This window comes from Pristiophorus japonicus, chromosome 13, assembly GCF_044704955.1.
Source record: "Pristiophorus japonicus isolate sPriJap1 chromosome 13, sPriJap1.hap1, whole genome shotgun sequence".
NCBI lineage: Eukaryota > Metazoa > Chordata > Chondrichthyes > Pristiophoridae > Pristiophorus > Pristiophorus japonicus.
In genome coordinates, this window is record NC_091989.1 from 83454194 (window position 1) to 83477987 (window position 23794).

The window sequence follows — 23794 nt, forward strand, 5'->3', positions numbered from 1 at the left end:
ACGAATTAGCAATCTTGTTGTGCGAGACCCTTGGGGAAGAGTGACCATAATATGGTAGAATTCTTTATTAAGATGGAAAGTGATACGGTTAATTCGGAAACTAGGGTCCTGAACTTAAGGAAAAGTAACTTCGACGGTATGAGACGTGAATTGGCTAGCATAGACTGGCAAAGGATACTTAAAGGGTTGACGGTGGATAAGCAATGGCAAACATTTAAAGATCACATGGATGAACTTCAGCAATTGTACATCCCTGTCTGGAGTAAAAATAAAATGGGGAAGGTGGCTCAACTGTGGCTAACAAGGGAAATTAAGGATAGTGTTAAAACCAAGGAAGAGGCATATAAATGGGTTAGAAAAAGCAACAAACCTGAGGACTGGGAGAAATTTAGAATTCAACAAGGGAGGACTAAGGGTTTAATTAAGAGATGGAAAATAGAGTACGAGAGGAAGCTTGCAGGGAACATAAAAACTGACTGCAAAAGCTTCTATAAATATGTGAAGAGAAAAAGATTAGTGAAGACAAACATAGGTCCCTTGCAGTCAGATTCAGGTGAATTTTTAATGGGGAACAAGGAAATGGCAGACCAATTGAACAAATACTTCGGTTCTGTCTTCACGAAGGAAGACACAAATAACCTTCCGGATGTACTAAGGGACAGTGGGTCTAGTGAGAAGGAGGAACTGAGGGATATCCTTATAAAGCGGGAAATTGTGTTCGGGAAATTGATGGGATTGAAGGCCGATAAATCCCCGGGGCCTGATATTCTGCATCCCAGAGTACTTAAGGAAGTGGCCCTAGAAATAGTGGATGCATTGGTGATCATTTTCCAACAGTCTATCGACTCTGGATCAGTTCCTATGGACTGGAGGGTAGCTAATGTAACACCACTTTTTAAAAAAGAAGGGAGAGAGAAAACGGGTAATTATAGACCGGTTAGCCTGACATCAGTAGTGGGGAAAATGTTGGAATCAATTATTAAGGATGAAATAGCAGCGCATTTGGAAAGCAGTGACAGGATCGGTCCAAGTCAGCATGGATTTACAAAAGGGAAATCATGCTTGACGAATCTTCTGGAATTTTTTGAGGATATAACTAGTAGAGTGGACAAGGAGAACCAGTGGATGTGGTGTATTTGGACTTTCAAAAGGCTTTTGACAAGGTCCCGCACAAGAGATTGATGTGCAAAATCAAAGCACATCGTATTGGGGGTAACGTATTGATGTGGATAGAGAACTGGTTGGCAGACAGGAAGCAGAGAGTCGGGATAAACTGGTCCTTTTCAGAATGGCAGGCAGTGACTAGTGGAGTGCCGCAGGGCTTAGTGCTGGGACCCTAGCTCTTTACAATATATATTAACGATTTAGATGAAGGAATTGAGTGTAATATCTCCAAGTTTGCAGACAACACTAAGCTGGAGGCAGTGTGAGCTGTGAGGAGGACGCTAAAAGGCTGCAGGATGACTTGGACAGGTTCGGTGAGTGGGCAAATGCATGGCAGATGCAGTATAATGTGGATAAATGTGAGGTTATCTATTTTGGGGGCAAAAACACGAATGCAGAATATTATCTGAATGGTGGCAGATTAGGAAAAGGGGAGGTGCAGTGAGACCTGGGTGTCATGGTTCATCAGTCATTGAAAGTTGGCATACAGGTACAGCAGGCGGTGAAGAAGGCAAATGGTATGTTGGCCTTCATAGCTAGGGGATTTGAGTATAGGAGCAGGGAGGTCTTACTGCAGTTGTACAGGGCCTTGGTGAGGCCTCACCTGGAATATTGTGTTTAGTTTTGGTCTCCTAATCTGAGGAAGGACGTTCTTGCTATTGATGGAATGCAGCGAAGGTTCACCAGACTGATTCCAGGGATAGCTGGACTGACATACGAGGAGAGACTGGATCGACTGGGCCTTTATTCATTGGAGTTTAGAAGGATGAGAGGGGATCTCATCGAAACGTATAAGATTCTGATGGGACTGAACAGGTTAGATGCGAGAAGAATGTTCCCGATGTTGGGGAAGTCCAGAACCAGGGGACGCAGTCTTAGGATAAGGGGCAGGCCATTTAGGACTGAGATGAGGAGAAACTTCTTCACTCAGAGAGTTGTTAACCTGTGGCATTCCCTGCCGCAGAGAGTTGTTGATACCAGTTTATTGGATATATTCAAGAGGGAGTTAGATATGGCCCTTAAGGCTAAAGAGATGACGGGGTATGGAGAGAAAGCAGGAAAGAGTTCTGAGGGAATGATCAGCCATGATCTCATTGAATGGCGATGCAGGCTCGAACGGCCGAATGGCCTCCTCCTGCATATTTTCTATGTTTCTATGTTTCTTTTTTTCTAGAATAATGGGCCGCTCATTTAAAACTGAGATGAGTCGGAGTTTCTTCTCTCAGAGTGTTATAAATCTGTGGAAGTCGCTGCCTCAGAGAGCTGTGGAAGCTAGGTAATTGAATAAATTTGAGACAGAGATAGACAGTTTCTTAATCGATAAGGGAATAAGGGGTTATGGGGAGCGGGCAGGAAAGTGGACCTGAATCCATGATCAGATCAGCCATGATCGTATTAAATGGCGGAGCAGGCTCGAGGGGCCGCATGGCCTACTCCTGCTCCTATTCCTTATGTTCTTATGTTCTTGAAACCCGCTGTCCTCTCTCAGGGTGATGGTATTTGTTCTCCCACAACTGCCACTCTGTCAGTGCCCTAGCTGTTGCCAGCCAGCCCGCCCACACTGCTGCCGCCCATGCCCAGATGGTTTAGTCTGAAGCCGGGCCTTCTAGACCCAAAGCTGCTTGAGGTCGCCCTGCAAGGCCACCTGCGGCGTCCCCCACTGAAAGTCAGCAGCCTTCCATCAGCCTTGCTGCATCCACTGGTGAATCACTTTTTAGGAGCACGAGGACAGCGAAAGGCTCATGGAAGAGGCACTAAGGGTGATTCGTTGACTTTGTGATGTAATATTATAGAATCATAAATGTTTACGGCACATACGGAGGCCATTTCGGCCCATCATGTCCACGCCGGCCGACCAAGAGCTACCCAGCCTAATCCCGCTTTCCAGTTCTTGGTCCGTAGCCCTGGAGGTTACGGCACTTTATGTGCACATCCAAGTATTTTTTAAATGTGGTGAGGATTTCTGCCTCTCAGGCAGTGAGTTCCAGATCCCCACCACCCTCTGGGTTGAAAAAGTTCTCCTCTACTCCCCTCTAAACCTCCTATCAATTACATTAAATCGATGCCCCCCTGCCTGTTGACCACTCTGCTAAGGGAAACAGGTCATTCCTATCCACTGGATGCTCCCCTTCCCACTGCCATGTCCTTGCAAGTCACGAGGCAATGTCTTTAACCCTGACGCCGGGCAGGCAACACAACCTTCGGGACTTCCAGTCGCAACTGCAGAGAACGATATCTATCCCCCTGCAAGTAGCAGGCCAGGTGGTAGAGGTGGTTAAGAAGGCATAAGGAATACTTTCCGTTATTAGTCGAGGCATGGAATACAAGAACAGGGAGGTTATGCTTAAATTGAATAATACTCTTGTTAGGCCACAGCTGGAGTACCTCATGCAGTTCTGGTCGCCGTATTATAGGAAGGACGTGATTGCAGTGGAGAAGGTGCAGAGGAGATTTACTAGGATGCTGCCTGGAATGAAGAATCTTAGTTATGAGGACAGATTGAATAGGCTGGGTTTGTTCTCATTGGAACAGAGGAGGTTGAGAGGAGACCTCATTGAGGTGTACAAAATTTTGAGGGGCCTGGATATAGTGGATAGCAAAGGCCTATTTCCATTGGTGGAGGGGTCAATTACGAGGGGACATAGTTTTCAGGTGTTTGGTGGAAGGTTCAGAGGGGATTTGAGGGGGGGGGGGACTTCTTCACGCAGAGTGTTGTGGGGATCTGGAACTCATTGCCTGAAAGGGTGGTTGATGCAGAAACCCTCACCACATTTAAAAGGTGCTTGGATGGGCACTTAAAGTGTCGTAACCTGCAGGGTTACAGACCTAGAGTTGGCATTTGGGATTAGAACCTCTTGCTGGCTGGCGCAGATACGATGATATGTACTGCAAGGAATTGAATATGACCAGGGTAATCTCCTAGTTTCGATCGCCTGGATGGGTCGGAAAGGAATTTTCCCAGATTTTTTCTCCCTAAATTGGCCTGGGTTTTTATTTGGTTTCTGCCTCTCCCAGGAGATCACATGGCTCCGGTTGGGGTGGAGTGTAGAATGTTTCAGTATAAGGGGTGTCGCAGTTGTATGAGGCAGATTGGTTGGGCCGGGTGCTCTTTACCTGTCTGCCATTGTTCATTGTTCATAGGTTTATATGTAACGTTCAGGGCTGCTGACCGAGGGCCGTGTGGCTCTTTGTCGGCCGACGTGGACACGATGGAACGAATGGTCTCCTTCTGCGCTGTAAATTTCTATGTTTCTATACTGTCCCTTACCACTGCACTATGCTTTTTTCCTCCCCCGACTTGAACTGCCTCCTGTACCGTCTTTTTCGCACCCACACGTGGGGTTGATTTTCTCTACATTCAGGAATAATTTACCATAATTTCAGAGTAGTTTTGTTTCCCCATTTTTCCAGGTTCTAGGTAGACACGTGCGTGACTTTGTGAACGGTTTGGACAATCTCCACGAGTACTTGCGCTTCAGCTATCCCAAGGTCCAGCCCCCGACCTTCTTCTGCCAGGAGGAGTCGGCTACAGGAGTTACCCTTCACTACAGGTAGCTGCAATCCACACCTTTCAAAATGCAATCGACGTGCACTCAGTGGGGAAACGAGCAGGGCCAGGGTGGGAGTTCTGCGGAGCGAGCCGATGAGGTGGGTGAGGGGTCGGGGGTTATTGGTGTAGGAGGGTTATTACGCTCATAATAAAGGATGAAACTGAGTACTGTGAGCAATGAGTAAGTGTGACCTTAGCTCCTTTAATTAGACTCCAGAGTGCAGGTACCTCGTGGGTAGCCTGCTTATATACTGTGCTCCCAAGGGATGCTGGGATCCCTTGGGACTCCAACAGGGAGGCCCTCTGGTGGTGGTGTGATACAGGTTGCCAAGGGTTAACTACATAACATCACTCACCCATAAAGTTAACAGTACACTTATTTACAGGGTGAGACGATCTGGTCGATCGTCTCGGTACAAATGCGGGTGTGGGTGAGTTGGTTAGTTCTTCACTGGGCTGCTGAGCAGCCGGCCTTGCCGGGTTGCTGGGGATGGTGAGTTCAGCTTTGTGGTCAACCATGATGTCAGTTGCAACTTGTGTGTGTGTTGGAGGGCCAAAGTTGGTGGTGTCCTCTTCGGGTTGTTCGTAGCTGTTTGTGTTTGGTTTGGTCCAAATGTTTTCTGCACGTTAGTCCATTAGCCAATTTGACCTGAAACACCCTACTCCCTTCTTTGGCTTTGACTGTGCCTGTGAGCCATTTGGGACCATGACCATAATTGAGTACAAACACAGAGTCATTGACCTCAATATCACGTGACAAATTTGCGCGATCATGGTACATACTTTGTTGATGCCGCCTGCCCTCCATGTGATCATGGAGATCAGGGTGGACAAGAGAGAGCCTTGTTTTGAGTGCCCTTTTCTTGAGCAGCTCGGCTGGGGGAACCCCGGTGAGTGAGTGGGGTCTGGTGCGGTAGCTGAGCAGCACTCGAGACAGGCGGGTCTGCAGGGAGCCTTCCGACACGCGTTTCAAGCTTTGCTTGATGGTCTGAACTGCCCGTTCTGCCTGGCTGTTGGATGCGGGCTTGAACGGGGCAGATGTGACGTGTTTGATCCCATTGCGGGTCATGAATTCCTTGAATTCAGCACTGGTGAAACACGGTCCATTGTCGCTGACTAGGACACCAGGCAGGCCATGCGTGGCAAACATCACTCGTAGGCTTTCGATGGTGGCTGTGGACGTGCTTACAGACATTATTACACATTCAATCCATTTTGAATAAGCATCCACAACAACCAAGAACATTTTGCCTCGAAATGGGCCCGCATAGTCCATGTGGATCCTCGACCACGGTTTGGAGGGCCACGACCATAAACTTAGCGGTGCCTCTCTGGGTGCATTGCTCAGTTGAGAGCAAGTGATGCACTGGCGCACGCATGATTCTAAATCTGAGTCAATGCTGGGCCAATGCTATGGCTTTCATCACTACAATGCCTGGGTGGGTGCTGTGTAGGCCATGTATGAACGTTTCTTAGCTTTTCTTGGCAAGGCCATGTGATTACCCCACAAAAGACAGTCCACCTGTAAGGACATTTCATCTTTGCACCTGTGGAATGGCTCAATCTCTTCCTGAATCTCCACTGGGACACCGGACCAGCTCCCATGCAGGACACAGTTTTTTTACCAGGGACAGTAAAGGATCCTAGCTGGTCCAGGTCCTTATCTGGTGGGCCGTAACAGGTGACTTTTCGTTTTCGAAAGCATCCATCACCATGAGCAAGTCTGCAGGCTGTGCCATTTCCACCCCAGTGGTGGGCAATGGTAGCCGACTGAGAGCATCAGCGCAGTTGTCTGTGCCTGGTTTGTGGCGGATTACATAGTTGTATGCCGACAATGTGAGCGCCCATCTTTGGATGCGGGCAGAGGCATTGGTGTTAATCCCTTTGCTCTCTGAGAATAGCGATATGAGCGGCTTATGGTCAGTTTCAAGCGCAAACTTGAGGCCAAACAAATACTGGTGCATTTTTTCACCCCGTAAACGCACACCAGAGCTTCTTTTCCAAGAATGCTGTCGGCCCCTTCGGCCTTCGACAGACTTCTGGACGCATAGGCGACCTCACCAATACCCTGTATAACTGTAGCAAGACTTCCCTGCTTTTATACTCCATTCCCTTTGCAATAAAGGCCAATATTCCATTGGCCTTCCTGATCACTTGCTGTACCTGCATACTGACCTTTTGTGTTTCATGCACCAGTACCCCCAGGTCCCGCTGTACTGCAGCACTTTGCAATCTTTCTCCATTTAAATAATAACTTGATCTTTGATTTAGTTTCTTCCAAAGTGCATGACCTCACACTTTCCAACATTATACTCCATCTGCCAAATGTTTGCCAGCTCACTTAGCCTGTCTATGTCCCTTTGCAGGTTTTTTGTGTCCTCCTCACACATTGCTTTTCTTCCATATTTGTATCATCATCAAACTTGGTTATGTTACACTCAGTCCCTTCATCCTAATTCGTTAATATAGATTGTAAATAGTTGGTGTCCCAGCACTGATCCCTGCAGCACCCCGCTAGTTACTGTTTGGCAATCTGAGAATGAACTATTTATCCCGAATCTCTGTTTTCTGTCAGTTAGCCAACCCTCTATAAATGCGAATATATTACTCCCAATCCCGTGAGCTGTTATACTCCATCCCATTTGCAATAAAGGCCAAGATGCCATTTGCCTTCCTGACCACTTGTTGTACCTGCATACAAACCTTCTGTGCTCCATGCACCATTGATCCTCAGTGATTGACCCTGAGTGATTGACCCTGAGTAATTGATCCTGAGTGATTGATCCTGAGTGATTGACCATGAGTAATTGATCCTGAGTAATTGATCCTGAGTGATTCACCCTGAGTAATTCATCCTGAGTGATTGAACCTGAGTAATTGATACTGAGTGAGTGACACTGAGTGAGTGACCCTGAGTGATTGATCCTGAGTGATTGATCCTGAGTGATTGATCCTGAGTGAGTGACCTTGAGTGATTGCTACTGAGTGATCGACCCTGAGTGATAGACCCTGAGTAAGCCTGAGAGATTGATCCTGAGTGAGTGACACTTAGTGATTGATCCTGAGTGATTGATCCTGAGTGATTGATCCTGAGTAATCCTGAGTAATTGATCCTGAGTGAGTGACCCTTAGTGAGTGACCCTTAGTGAGTGACCCTGAGTGATTGACCTGAGTGAGTGACCCTGAGTGATTGATCCTGAGTGATTGATCCTGAGTGATTGACCCTGAGTGATTGATCCTGAGTGATTGACCCTGAGTAATTCATCCTGAGTGATTGAAACTGAGTAATTGATCCTGAGTGAGTGACCCTGAGTGAGTGATCCTGAGTGATTGATCCTGAGTGAGTGACCTTGAGTAATTGCGACTGAGTGATCGACTCTGAGTGATAGACCCTGAGTAAGCCTGAGAGATTGATCCTGAGTGATTGATCCTGTGATTGATCCTGAGTGAGTGACCTTTAGTGATTGATCCTGAGTGATTGATCCTGAGTGACTGATCCTGAGTAACCCTGAGTAATTGATCCTGAGTGAGTGACCCTTAGTGAGTGACCCTTAGTGAGTGACCCTTAGTGATTGATCCTGAGTGATTGATCCTGAGTAAGTGACCCTGAGTGATTGATCCTGAGTGATTGATCCTGAGTGATTGACCCTGAGTGATTGATCCTGAGTGAGTGACCCTGAGTAATTCATCCTGAGTGATTGAACCTGAGTAATTGATCCTGAGTGAGTGATCCTGAGTGAGTGACCCTGAGTGTTTGATCCTGAGTGATTGATCCTGAGTGATTGATCCTGAGTGAGTGACCTTGAGTGATTGCTACTGAGTGATTGACCCTGAGTGATAGACCCTGAGTAACCCTGAGAGATTGATCCTGAGTGATTGATCCTGTGATTGATCCTGAGTGAGTGACCCTTAGTGATTTATCCTGAGTGATTGATCCTGAGTGATTGATCCTGAGTAACCCTGAGTAATTGATCCTGAGTGAGTGACCCTTAGGGATTGATCCTGAGTGAGTGACCTTGAGTGTTTGATCCTGAGTGATTGACCCTGAGTGAGTGACCCTGGGTTATTGATCCTGAGTAATTGACCCTGTGTGATTGATCCTGAGTGATAGACCCTGAGTGACCCTGAGTGAGCAGCCCTGACTGAGTGAGCCTGAGTGATTGATCCTGAGTGAGTGATCCTGAGTGATTGACTCTGAGTGATTGATCCTGAGTGACTGACACTGATTGATTGACCCTGAGTGGTTGATCCTGAGTGATTGATCCTGAGTGATCGACCCTGAGTGACCCTGAGTGAGTGACCCTGAGCGAGTGACCCTGAGTGATTGATCCTGAGTGATTGATCCTGAGTGAGTGACTCTGAGTGAGTGACCTTAAGTGATTCATCCTGAGTGATTGACACTGAGTGATTGATTCTGAGTGATAGACCTTGAATGACCGTGAGTGATTGATCCTGAGTGATTGATCCTGAGTGATTGATCCTGAGTGAGTGAGCCTGACTGATTGACCCTGAGTGAGTGATCCTGAGTGAGTGACCCTGAGTGATTGACCCTGAGTGATTGACACTGAGTGATTGACCCTGAGTGGGTGACCTTGAGTGATTGATCTTGAGTGATTGTTCCTGAGTGAGTGACCGTGAGTGATTGACCCTGAGTGAGTGACCCTGTGTGAGTGACTCTGAGTGATTGACCCTGCGTGAGTGACCATGAGTGATTGATCTTGAGTGAGTGACCCTGTGTGAGTGACCCTGAGTGATTGACACTGAGTGAGTGACCCTGAGTGAGTGACCCTGTGTGAGTGACCCTGAGTGATTGACACTGAGTGAGTGATCCTGAATTAGTGACCCTAAATGATTGGTCCTGAGTGATTGACACTGAGTGATTGACCCTGCGTGGGTGACCTTGAGTGATTGATCTTGAGTGATTGTTCCTGAGTGAGTGACCCTGAGTGATTGACCCTGAGTGAGTGACCCTGTGTGAGTGATCCTGAATTAGTGACCCTGAGTGAGTGACCCTGAGTGAGTGACCCTGAGTGATTGATCCTGAGTGAGTGGTCCTGAGTGATTGATCCTGTGATTGATCCTGAGTGATTGATGCTGAGAGATTGACCCTGAACGAGTGACCCTGAGTGATTGATCCTGAGTGATTGATCCTGCGTGAGCGACCCTGAGTAATTGATCTTGAGTGATTGTTCCTGAGTGAGTGACCCTGCGTGATTGACCCTGAGTGATTGATCCTGAGTGATTGATCCTGAGTGAGTGACCCTGAGTGATTGATCTTGAGTGATTGTTCCTCAGTGAGTGACCCTGCGTGATTGAACCTCCGTGAGTGACCCTGAGTGATTGATCTTGAGTGCGTGATCCTGAATGAGTGACCCTGAGTGATTGACCCTGAGTGATTGACCCTGAGTGAGTGACCCTGTGTGAGTGACCCTGAGTGAATGACAGTGATTGAGTGACCCTGAGTCATTGACCCTGCGTGAGTGACCCTGAGTGATTGATCCCGAGTGATTGATCCTGAGTGAGTGACCCTGAGAGATTGCCCCTGAGTGAGTGACCCTGAGTGATTGATCCTGAGTGAGTGACCCTGCGTGATTGATCCTGTGATTGATCCTGAGTGATTGATCCTGAGTGATTGATCCTGAGTGAGTGACCCTGCGTGATTGATCTTGAGTGATTGTTCCTGAGTGAGTGACCCTGCGTGATTGACCCTGCGTGAATGACCCTGAGTGATTGATCTTGAGTGCGTGATCCTGAATGAGTGACCCTGAGTGATTGATCCTGAGTGATAGGCCCTGAGTGACCCTGAGTGAGTGACTCTGAGTGAGTGACCCTGTGTGATTGATCGTGAGTGATTGATCCTGAGTAATTGACCCTGAGTGATTGACCCTGAGTGATTGACCCTGAATGAGTGACCCTGTGTGATTGACCCTGAGTGACCCTGAGTGAGTGACTCTGAGTGAGTGATCTTGAGTGATTGACCCTGAGTGATTGACCCTGAATGAGTGACCCTGTGTGATTGACCCTGAGTGACCCTGCTTGAGTGACTCTAAGTGATTGACCCTGAGTGACACTGTGAGCAACCCTGAGTGATTGGCCTTGTGTGAGTGACCCTGAGTGATTGACCCCGAGTGATTTATCATGAGTGAATGACTCTGAGTGATTGATCTTGAGTGATTGATCCTGAGTGACCCTGAGTGAGTGACCCTGAGTGATTGATCCTGAGTGAGTGACCCTGAGTAATTGACCCTGAGTGATTGATCCTGAGTGATAGACCCTGAGTGACCCTGAGTGAGTGACTCTGAGTGAATGACCCTGAGTGATTGATCGTGAGTGATTGACCCTGAGTGATTGACCCTGAGTGATTGATCCTGAGTGAATGATCCTGAGTGAGTGACCCTGAGTGATTGATCTTGAGTGATTGACCCTGAGTGACACTGCGTGAGTGACCCTAAGTGATTGACCCTGAGTGACACTGTGAGCGACCCTGAGTGATTGGCCTTGTGTGAGTGACCCTGAGTGATTGACCCCGAGTGATTTATCATGAGTGAGTGACTCTGAGTGATTGATCTTGAGTGATTGATCCTGAGTGACCCTGAGTGAGTGACCCTGAGTGATTGATCCTGAGTGAGTGACCCTGAGTGATTGATATTGAGTGATAGATCCTGAGTGATAGACCCTGAGTGACCCTGAGTGAGTGACCCTGAGTGAGTGACTCTGAGTGATTGATCGTGAGTGATTGATCCTGAGTAATTGACACTGAGTGATTGACCCTGAGTGATTTACCCTGAGTGATTGATCCTGAGTGAGTGATCCTGAGTGAGTGACCCTGAGTGATTGAACTTGATTGATTGATCCTGAGTGACCCTGAGTGAGTGACCCTGAGTGAGTGACCCTGAGTGATTGATCCTGAGTGAGTGACTCTGAGTGATTGATCCTAAGTGATTGATCCTGAGTAATAGACCCTGAGTGAGTGGACCCTGAGTGATTGATCCTGAGTGATAGACCCTGAGTGACCCTGAGTGAGTGACCCTGAGTGAGTGACCCTGAGTGATTGATCCTGAGTGATTGATCCTGAGTGAGTGACTCTGAGTGATTGATACGAAGTGATTGATCCTGAGTCATAAACTCTGCGTGAGTGACCCTGAGTAATTGATCTTGAGTGAGTGATCCTGAATGAGTGACCCTGAATGAGTGATCCTGAATGAGTGACCCTGAGTGATTGATACTGATTGAGTCACCCTGAGTGACCCTGAGTGCGTGACCTTGACTGATTGATCCTGAGTGAGTGACCCTGAGTGATTGATCCTGTGTGAGTGACCCTGAGTAAGTGACATTTGAGTGATTGACCGTGAGTGAGTGACCCTGAGTGATTGATCCTGAGTGATTGACTGTGAGTGAGTGCTCTTGAGTGCGTGACCCTGACTGATTGATTCTGAGTGAGTGACCCTGAGTGATTGATCTTGAGTGATTGACCCTGAGTGACACTGCGTGAGTGACCCTGAGTGATTGATCCTGAGTGAGTGACTCTGAGTGATTGATCCTAAGTGATTGATCCTGAGTGATTGACCCTGAGTGAGTGACCCTGAGTGATTGATCCTGAGTGATTGATCCTGAGTGAATGACCTCAGTGAGTGGTCCTGAGTGATTGAAACTGAGTGATAGACCCTGAGTGATCCTGAGTGAGTGACCCTGAGTGATTGACCTTGAGTGAGTGATCCTGAGTGAATGACCCTGAGTGACTGACCTTGGGCGATTGACCCTGAGTGACCCTGAGTGAGTTAACCTGAGTGATTGATCATGAGTGATTGATCCTGAGTGATTGACACTGAGTGATTGATCCTGAGTGATCGACACTGAGTGAGTGACCCTGAGTGAGTGACCCTGAGTGATTTATCCTGAGTGAGTGACCCTGAGTGAGTGACCCTGAGTGATTGATCCTAAGTGAATGATCCTGAGTAATAGACCCTGAGTGAGTGACCCTGAGTGATTGACCCTGAGTGAGTGACCCTGTGTGAGTGACTCTGAGTGATTGACCCTGCGTGAGTGACCATGAGTGATTGATCTTGAGTGAGTGACCCTGTGTGAGTGACCCTGAGTGATTGACACTGAGTGAGTGACCCTGAGTGAGTGACCCTGTGTGAGTGACCCTGAGTGATTGACACTGAGTGAGTGATCCTGAATTAGTGACCCTAAATGATTGGTCCTGAGTGATTGACACTGAGTGATTGACCCTGCGTGGGTGACCTTGAGTGATTGATCTTGAGTGATTGTTCCTGAGTGAGTGACCCTGAGTGATTGACCCTGAGTGAGTGACCCTGTGTGAGTGATCCTGAATTAGTGACCCTGAGTGAGTGACCCTGAGTGAGTGACCCTGAGTGATTGATCCTGAGTGAGTGGTCCTGAGTGATTGATCCTGTGATTGATCCTGAGTGATTGATGCTGAGAGATTGACCCTGAACGAGTGACCCTGAGTGATTGATCCTGAGTGATTGATCCTGAGTGAGCGACCCTGAGTAATTGATCTTGAGTGATTGTTCCTGAGTGAGTGACCCTGCGTGATTGACCCTGAGTGATTGATCCTGAGTGATTGATCCTGAGTGAGTGACCCTGAGTGATTGATCTTGAGTGATTGTTCCTCAGTGAGTGACCCTGCGTGATTGAACCTCCGTGAGTGACCCTGAGTGATTGATCTTGAGTGCGTGATCCTGAATGAGTGACCCTGAGTGATTGACCCTGAGTGATTGACCCTGAGTGAGTGACCCTGTGTGAGTGACCCTGAGTGAATGACAGTGATTGAGTGACCCTGAGTCATTGACCCTGCGTGAGTGACCCTGAGTGATTGATCCCGAGTGATTGATCCTGAGTGAGTGACCCTGAGAGATTGCCCCTGAGTGAGTGACCCTGAGTGATTGATCCTGAGTGAGTGACCCTGAGTGAGTCACCCTGAGTGTTAGTCCCTGAGCGAGTGACCCTGAGTGATTGATCCTGAGTGATTGATCCTGAGTTAGTGACCCTGCGTAATTGATCTTGAGTGAATGTTCCTGAGTGAGTGACCCTGCGTGATTAACCCTGCGTGAGTGACCCTGAGTGATTGATCTTGAGTGCGTGATCCTGAATGAGTGACCCTGAGTGATTGGCACTGAGTGAGTGACACTGAGTGATTGACACTGCGTGAGTGACCCTGATTAAGTGATCCTGAGTGAGTGATCCAGAATTTGTGACCCTGAGTGTTTGTCCCTGAGTGAGTGACCCTGAGTGATTGATCCTGAGTGATTGATCCTGAGTGACTGACCCTGAGAGATTGACCCTGAGTGAGTGACCCTGAGTGATTGATTCTGAGTGATTCATCCTGAGTGAGTGGCCCTGAGAGATTGACCCTGAGTGAGTGACCCTGAGTGATTGATCCTGAGTGAGTGACCCTGAGTGTTAGTCCCTGAGCGAGTGACCCTGAGTGATTGAACCTGAGTGAGTGACCCTGAGTGAGTGACCCTGAGTGAGTGACCCTGAGTGAGTGACCCTGAGTGATTGATCCTGAGTGATTGATCCTGAGTGACTGACCCTGAGAGATTGACCCTGAGTGAGTGACCCTGAGTGATTGATTTTGAGTGATTCATCCTGAGTGAGTGGCCCTGAGAGATTGACCTTGAGTGAGTGACCCTGAGTGATTGATCCTGAGTGAGTGACCCTGAGTGAGTGACCCTGAGTGTTAGTCCCTGAGCGAGTGACCTGAGTGATTGAACCTGAGTGAGTGACCCTGAGTGAGTGACCCTGAGTGAGTGACCCTGAGTGATTGATCCTGAGTGAGTGTCCCTGCGTGATTGATCCTGTGATTGATCCTGAGTGATTGATCCTGAGTGATTGATCCTGAGTGAGTGACCCTGCGTGATTGATCTTGAGTGATTGTTCCTGAGTGAGTGACCCTGCGTGATTGACCCTGCGTGAATGACCCTGAGTGATTGATCTTGAGTGCGTGATCCTGAATGAGTGACCCTGAGTGATTGATCCTGAGTGATAGGCCCTGAGTGACCCTGAGTGAGTAACTCTGAGTGAGTGACCCTGTGTGATTGATCGTGAGTGATTGATCCTGAGTAATTGACCCTGAGTGATTGACCCTGAGTGATTGACCCTGAATGAGTGACCCTGTGTGATTGACCCTGAGTGACCCTGAGTGAGTGACTCTGAGTGAGTGATCTTGAGTGATTGACCCTGAGTGATTGACCCTGAATGAGTGACCCTGTGTGATTGACCCTGAGTGACCCTGCTTGAGTGACCCTAAGTGATTGACCCTGAGTGACACTGTGAGCAACCCTGAGTGATTGGCCTTGTGTGAGTGACCCTGAGTGATTGACCCCGAGTGATTTATCATGAGTGAATGACTCTGAGTGATTGATCTTGAGTGATTGATCCTGAGTGACCCTGAGTGAGTGACCCTGAGTGATTGATCCTGAGTGAGTGACCCTGAGTAATTGACCCTGAGTGATTGATCCTGAGTGATAGACCCTGAGTGACCCTGAGTGAGTGACTCTGAGTGAATGACCCTGAGTGATTGATCGTGAGTGATTGACCCTGAGTGATTGACCCTGAGTGATTGATCCTGAGTGAATGATCCTGAGTGAGTGACCCTGAGTGATTGATCTTGAGTGATTGACCCTGAGTGACACTGCGTGAGTGACCCTAAGTGATTGACCCTGAGTGACACTGTGAGCGACCCTGAGAGATTGACCTTGAGTGAGTGACCCTGAGTGATTGATCCTGAGTGAGTGACCCTGAGTGAGTGACCCTGAGTGTTAGTCCCTGAGCGAGTGACCTGAGTGATTGATCATGAGTGATTGATCCTGAGTGATTGACACTGAGTGATTGATCCTGAGTGATTGATCCTGAGTGAGTGACCTTGAGTGATTGCTACTGAGTGATTGACCCTGAGTGATAGACCCTGAGTAACCCTGAGAGATTGATCCTGAGTGATTGATCCTGTGATTGATCCTGAGTGAGTGACCCTTAGTGATTTATCCTGAGTGATTGATCCTGAGTGATTGATCCTGAGTAACCCTGAGTAATTGATCCTGAGTGAGTGACCCTTAGGGATTGATCCTGAGTGAGTGACCTTGAGTGTTTGATCCTGAGTGATTGACCCTGAGTGAGTGACCCTGGGTTATTGATCCTGAGTAATTGACCCTGAGTGGTTGATCCTGAGTGATTGATCCTGAGTGATCGACCCTGAGTGACCCTGAGTGAGTGACCCTGAGCGAGTGACCCTGAGTGATTGATCCTGAGTGATTGATCCTGAGTGAGTGACTCTGAGTGAGTGACCTTAAGTGATTCATCCTGAGTGATTGACACTGAGTGATTGATTCTGAGTGATAGACCTTGAATGACCGTGAGTGATTGATCCTGAGTGATTGATCCTGAGTGATTGATCCTGAGTGAGTGAGCCTGACTGATTGACCCTGAGTGAGTGATCCTGAGTGAGTGACCCTGAGTGATTGACCCTGAGTGATTGACACTGAGTGATTGACCCTGAGTGGGTGACCTTGAGTGATTGATCTTGAGTGATTGTTCCTGAGTGAGTGACCGTGAGTGATTGACCCTGAGTGAGTGACCCTGTGTGAGTGACTCTGAGTGATTGACCCTGCGTGAGTGACCATGAGTGATTGATCTTGAGTGAGTGACCCTGTGTGAGTGACCCTGAGTGATTGACACTGAGTGAGTGACCCTGAGTGAGTGACCCTGTGTGAGTGACCCTGAGTGATTGACACTGAGTGAGTGATCCTGAATTAGTGACCCTAAATGATTGGTCCTGAGTGATTGACACTGAGTGATTGACCCTGCGTGGGTGACCTTGAGTGATTGATCTTGAGTGATTGTTCCTGAGTGAGTGACCCTGAGTGATTGACCCTGAGTGAGTGACCCTGTGTGAGTGATCCTGAATTAGTGACCCTGAGTGAGTGACCCTGAGTGAGTGACCCTGAGTGATTGATCCTGAGTGAGTGGTCCTGAGTGATTGATCCTGTGATTGATCCTGAGTGATTGATGCTGAGAGATTGACCCTGAACGAGTGACCCTGAGTGATTGATCCTGAGTGATTGATCCTGCGTGAGCGACCCTGAGTAATTGATCTTGAGTGATTGTTCCTGAGTGAGTGACCCTGCGTGATTGACCCTGAGTGATTGATCCTGAGTGATTGATCCTGAGTGAGTGACCCTGAGTGATTGATCTTGAGTGATTGTTCCTCAGTGAGTGACCCTGCGTGATTGAACCTCCGTGAGTGACCCTGAGTGATTGATCTTGAGTGCGTGATCCTGAATGAGTGACCCTGAGTGATTGACCCTGAGTGATTGACCCTGAGTGAGTGACCCTGTGTGAGTGACCCTGAGTGAATGACAGTGATTGAGTGACCCTGAGTCATTGACCCTGCGTGAGTGACCCTGAGTGATTGATCCCGAGTGATTGATCCTGAGTGAGTGACCCTGAGAGATTGCCCCTGAGTGAGTGACCCTGAGTGATTGATCCTGAGTGAGTGACCCTGCGTGATTGATCCTGTGATTGATCCTGAGTGATTGATCCTGAGTGATTGATCCTGAGTGAGTGACCCTGCGTGATTGATCTTGAGTGATTGTTCCTGAGTGAGTGACCCTGCGTGATTGACCCTGCGTGAATGACCCTGAGTGATTGATCTTGAGTGCGTGATCCTGAATGAGTGACCCTGAGTGATTGATCCTGAGTGATAGGCCCTGAGTGACCCTGAGTGAGTGACTCTGAGTGAGTGACCCTGTGTGATTGATCGTGAGTGATTGATCCTGAGTAATTGACCCTGAGTGATTGACCCTGAGTGATTGACCCTGAATGAGTGACCCTGTGTGATTGACCCTGAGTGACCCTGAGTGAGTGACTCTGAGTGAGTGATCTTGAGTGATTGACCCTGAGTGATTGACCCTGAATGAGTGACCCTGTGTGATTGACCCTGAGTGACCCTGCTTGAGTGACTCTAAGTGATTGACCCTGAGTGACACTGTGAGCAACCCTGAGTGATTGGCCTTGTGTGAGTGACCCTGAGTGATTGACCCCGAGTGATTTATCATGAGTGAATGACTCTGAGTGATTGATCTTGAGTGATTGATCCTGAGTGACCCTGAGTGAGTGACCCTGAGTGATTGATCCTGAGTGAGTGACCCTGAGTAATTGACCCTGAGTGATTGATCCTGAGTGATAGACCCTGAGTGACCCTGAGTGAGTGACTCTGAGTGAATGACCCTGAGTGATTGATCGTGAGTGATTGACCCTGAGTGATTGACCCTGAGTGATTGATCCTGAGTGAATGATCCTGAGTGAGTGACCCTGAGTGATTGATCTTGAGTGATTGACCCTGAGTGACACTGCGTGAGTGACCCTAAGTGATTGACCCTGAGTGACACTGTGAGCGACCCTGAGTGATTGGCCTTGTGTGAGTGACCCTGAGTGATTGACCCCGAGTGATTTATCATGAGTGAGTGACTCTGAGTGATTGATCTTGAGTGATTGATCCTGAGTGACCCTGAGTGAGTGACCCTGAGTGATTGATCCTGAGTGAGTGACCCTGAGTGATTGATATTGAGTGATAGATCCTGAGTGATAGACCCTGAGTGACCCTGAGTGAGTGACCCTGAGTGAGTGACTCTGAGTGATTGATCGTGAGTGATTGATCCTGAGTAATTGACACTGAGTGATTGACCCTGAGTGATTTACCCTGAGTGATTGATCCTGAGTGAGTGATCCTGAGTGAGTGACCCTGAGTGATTGAACTTGATTGATTGATCCTGAGTGACCCTGAGTGAGTGACCCTGAGTGAGTGACCCTGAGTGATTGATCCTGAGTGAGTGACTCTGAGTGATTGATCCTAAGTGATTGATCCTGAGTAATAGACCCTGAGTGAGTGGACCCTGAGTGATTGATCCTGAGTGATAGACCCTGAGTGACCCTGAGTGAGTGACCCTGAGTGAGTGACCCTGAGTGATTGATCCTGAGTGATTGATCCTGAGTGAGTGACTCTGAGTGATTGATACGAAGTGATTGATCCTGAGTCATAAACTCTGCGTGAGTGACCCTGAGTAATTGATCTTGAGTGAGTGATCCTGAATGAGTGACCCTGAATGAGTGATCCTGAATGAGTGACCCTGAGTGATTGATACTGATTGAGTCACCCTGAGTGACCCTGAGTGCGTGACCTTGACTGATTGATCCTGAGTGAGTGACCCTGAGTGATTGATCCTGTGTGAGTGACCCTGAGTAAGTGACATTTGAGTGATTGACCGTGAGTGAGTGACCCTGAGTGATTGATCCTGAGTGATTGACTGTGAGTGAGTGCTCTTGAGTGCGTGACCCTGACTGATTGATTCTGAGTGAGTGACCCTGAGTGATTGATCTTGAGTGATTGACCCTGAGTGACACTGCGTGAGTGACCCTGAGTGATTGATCCTGAGTGAGTGACTCTGAGTGATTGATCCTAAGTGATTGATCCTGAGTGATTGACCCTGAGTGAGTGACCCTGAGTGATTGATCCTGAGTGATTGATCCTGAGTGAATGACCTCAGTGAGTGGTCCTGAGTGATTGAAACTGAGTGATAGACCCTGAGTGATCCTGAGTGAGTGACCCTGAGTGATTGACCTTGAGTGAGTGATCCTGAGTGAATGACCCTGAGTGACTGACCTTGGGCGATTGACCCTGAGTGACCCTGAGTGAGTTAACCTGAGTGATTGATCATGAGTGATTGATCCTGAGTGATTGACACTGAGTGATTGATCCTGAGTGATCGACACTGAGTGAGTGACCCTGAGTGAGTGACCCTGAGTGATTTATCCTGAGTGAGTGACCCTGAGTGAGTGACCCTGAGTGATTGATCCTAAGTGAATGATCCTGAGTAATAGACCCTGAGTGAGTGACCCTGAGTGATTGACCCTGAGTGAGTGACCCTGTGTGAGTGACTCTGAGTGATTGACCCTGCGTGAGTGACCATGAGTGATTGATCTTGAGTGAGTGACCCTGTGTGAGTGACCCTGAGTGATTGACACTGAGTGAGTGACCCTGAGTGAGTGACCCTGTGTGAGTGACCCTGAGTGATTGACACTGAGTGAGTGATCCTGAATTAGTGACCCTAAATGATTGGTCCTGAGTGATTGACACTGAGTGATTGACCCTGCGTGGGTGACCTTGAGTGATTGATCTTGAGTGATTGTTCCTGAGTGAGTGACCCTGAGTGATTGACCCTGAGTGAGTGACCCTGTGTGAGTGATCCTGAATTAGTGACCCTGAGTGAGTGACCCTGAGTGAGTGACCCTGAGTGATTGATCCTGAGTGAGTGGTCCTGAGTGATTGATCCTGTGATTGATCCTGAGTGATTGATGCTGAGAGATTGACCCTGAACGAGTGACCCTGAGTGATTGATCCTGAGTGATTGATCCTGAGTGAGCGACCCTGAGTAATTGATCTTGAGTGATTGTTCCTGAGTGAGTGACCCTGCGTGATTGACCCTGAGTGATTGATCCTGAGTGATTGATCCTGAGTGAGTGACCCTGAGTGATTGATCTTGAGTGATTGTTCCTCAGTGAGTGACCCTGCGTGATTGAACCTCCGTGAGTGACCCTGAGTGATTGATCTTGAGTGCGTGATCCTGAATGAGTGACCCTGAGTGATTGACCCTGAGTGATTGACCCTGAGTGAGTGACCCTGTGTGAGTGACCCTGAGTGAATGACAGTGATTGAGTGACCCTGAGTCATTGACCCTGCGTGAGTGACCCTGAGTGATTGATCCCGAGTGATTGATCCTGAGTGAGTGACCCTGAGAGATTGCCCCTGAGTGAGTGACCCTGAGTGATTGATCCTGAGTGAGTGACCCTGAGTGAGTCACCCTGAGTGTTAGTCCCTGAGCGAGTGACCCTGAGTGATTGATCCTGAGTGATTGATCCTGAGTTAGTGACCCTGCGTAATTGATCTTGAGTGAATGTTCCTGAGTGAGTGACCCTGCGTGATTAACCCTGCGTGAGTGACCCTGAGTGATTGATCTTGAGTGCGTGATCCTGAATGAGTGACCCTGAGTGATTGGCACTGAGTGAGTGACACTGAGTGATTGACACTGCGTGAGTGACCCTGATTAAGTGATCCTGAGTGAGTGATCCAGAATTTGTGACCCTGAGTGTTTGTCCCTGAGTGAGTGACCCTGAGTGATTGATCCTGAGTGATTGATCCTGAGTGACTGACCCTGAGAGATTGACCCTGAGTGAGTGACCCTGAGTGATTGATTCTGAGTGATTCATCCTGAGTGAGTGGCCCTGAGAGATTGACCCTGAGTGAGTGACCCTGAGTGATTGATCCTGAGTGAGTGACCCTGAGTGTTAGTCCCTGAGCGAGTGACCCTGAGTGATTGAACCTGAGTGAGTGACCCTGAGTGAGTGACCCTGAGTGAGTGACCCTGAGTGAGTGACCCTGAGTGATTGATCCTGAGTGATTGATCCTGAGTGACTGACCCTGAGAGATTGACCCTGAGTGAGTGACCCTGAGTGATTGATTTTGAGTGATTCATCCTGAGTGAGTGGCCCTGAGAGATTGACCTTGAGTGAGTGACCCTGAGTGATTGATCCTGAGTGAGTGACCCTGAGTGAGTGACCCTGAGTGTTAGTCCCTGAGCGAGTGACCTGAGTGATTGAACCTGAGTGAGTGACCCTGAGTGAGTGACCCTGAGTGAGTGACCCTGAGTGATTGATCCTGAGTGAGTGTCCCTGCGTGATTGATCCTGTGATTGATCCTGAGTGATTGATCCTGAGTGATTGATCCTGAGTGAGTGACCCTGCGTGATTGATCTTGAGTGATTGTTCCTGAGTGAGTGACCCTGCGTGATTGACCCTGCGTGAATGACCCTGAGTGATTGATCTTGAGTGCGTGATCCTGAATGAGTGACCCTGAGTGATTGATCCTGAGTGATAGGCCCTGAGTGACCCTGAGTGAGTAACTCTGAGTGAGTGACCCTGTGTGATTGATCGTGAGTGATTGATCCTGAGTAATTGACCCTGAGTGATTGACCCTGAGTGATTGACCCTGAATGAGTGACCCTGTGTGATTGACCCTGAGTGACCCTGAGTGAGTGACTCTGAGTGAGTGATCTTGAGTGATTGACCCTGAGTGATTGACCCTGAATGAGTGACCCTGTGTGATTGACCCTGAGTGACCCTGCTTGAGTGACCCTAAGTGATTGACCCTGAGTGACACTGTGAGCAACCCTGAGTGATTGGCCTTGTGTGAGTGACCCTGAGTGATTGACCCCGAGTGATTTATCATGAGTGAATGACTCTGAGTGATTGATCTTGAGTGATTGATCCTGAGTGACCCTGAGTGAGTGACCCTGAGTGATTGATCCTGAGTGAGTGACCCTGAGTAATTGACCCTGAGTGATTGATCCTGAGTGATAGACCCTGAGTGACCCTGAGTGAGTGACTCTGAGTGAATGACCCTGAGTGATTGATCGTGAGTGATTGACCCTGAGTGATTGACCCTGAGTGATTGATCCTGAGTGAATGATCCTGAGTGAGTGACCCTGAGTGATTGATCTTGAGTGATTGACCCTGAGTGACACTGCGTGAGTGACCCTAAGTGATTGACCCTGAGTGACACTGTGAGCGACCCTGAGAGATTGACCTTGAGTGAGTGACCCTGAGTGATTGATCCTGAGTGAGTGACCCTGAGTGAGTGACCCTGAGTGTTAGTCCCTGAGCGAGTGACCTGAGTGATTGAACCTGAGTGAGTGACCCTGAGTGAGTGACCCTGAGTGAGTGACCCTGAGTGATTGATCCTGAGTGAGTGACCCTGCGTGATTGATCCTGTGATTGATCCTGAGTGATTGATCCTGAGTGATTGATCCTGAGTGAGTGACCCTGCGTGATTGATCTTGAGTGATTGTTCCTGAGTGAGTGACCCTGCGTGATTGACCCTGCGTGAATGACCCTGAGTGATTGATCTTGAGTGCGTGATCCTGAATGAGTGACCCTGAGTGATTGATCCTGAGTGATAGGCCCTGAGTGACCCTGAGTGAGTGACTCTGAGTGAGTGACCCTGTGTGATTGATCGTGAGTGATTGATCCTGAGTAATTGACCCTGAGTGATTGACCCTGAGTGATTGACCCTGAATGAGTGACCCTGTGTGATTGACCCTGAGTGACCCTGAGTGAGTGACTCTGAGTGAGTGATCTTGAGTGATTGACCCTGAGTGATTGACCCTGAATGAGTGACCCTGTGTGATTGACCCTGAGTGACCCTGCTTGAGTGACCCTAAGTGATTGACCCTGAGTGACACTGTGAGCAACCCTGAGTGATTGGCCTTGTGTGAGTGACCCTGAGTGATTGACCCCGAGTGATTTATCATGAGTGAATGACTCTGAGTGATTGATCTTGAGTGATTGATCCTGAGTGACCCTGAGTGAGTGACCCTGAGTGATTGATCCTCAGTGAGTGACCCTGAGTAATTGACCCTGAGTGATTGATCCTGAGTGATAGACCCTGAGTGACCCTGAGTGAGTGACTCTGAGTGAATGACCCTGAGTGATTGATCGTGAGTGATTGACCCTGAGTGATTGACCCTGAGTGATTGATCCTGAGTGAATGATCCTGAGTGAGTGACCCTGAGTGATTGATCTTGAGTGATTGACCCTGAGTGACACTGCGTGAGTGACCCTAAGTGATTGACCCTGAGTGACACTGTGAGCGACCCTGAGTGATTGGCCTTGTGTGAGTGACCCTGAGTGATTGACCCCGAGTGATTTATCATGAGTGAGTGACTCTGAGTGATTGATCTTGAGTGATTGATCCTGAGTGACCCTGAGTGAGTGACCCTGAGTGATTGATCCTGAGTGAGTGACCCTGAGTGATTGATATTGAGTGATAGATCCTGAGTGATAGACCCTGAGTGACCCTGAGTGAGTGACCCTGAGTGAGTGACTCTGAGTGATTGATCGTGAGTGATTGATCCTGAGTAATTGACACTGAGTGATTGACCCTGAGTGATTTACCCTGAGTGATTGATCCTGAGTGAGTGATCCTGAGTGAGTGACCCTGAGTGA

General features: G+C 48.4%; 1 protein-coding gene across 1 annotated transcript in view; it reads left to right on the top strand.

Moving 5' to 3' along the window:
- LOC139278132 (soluble guanylate cyclase 88E-like) overlaps window positions 1–23794 on the top strand; it is a 379171-nt gene that overhangs the window by 10831 nt on the left and 344546 nt on the right. The window contains exon 3 of the mRNA XM_070896788.1: window positions 4576–4715. Within this exon, the coding sequence (XP_070752889.1) occupies window positions 4576–4715 (140 nt within the window). The remainder of the gene's footprint in view (window positions 1–4575; window positions 4716–23794) is intronic.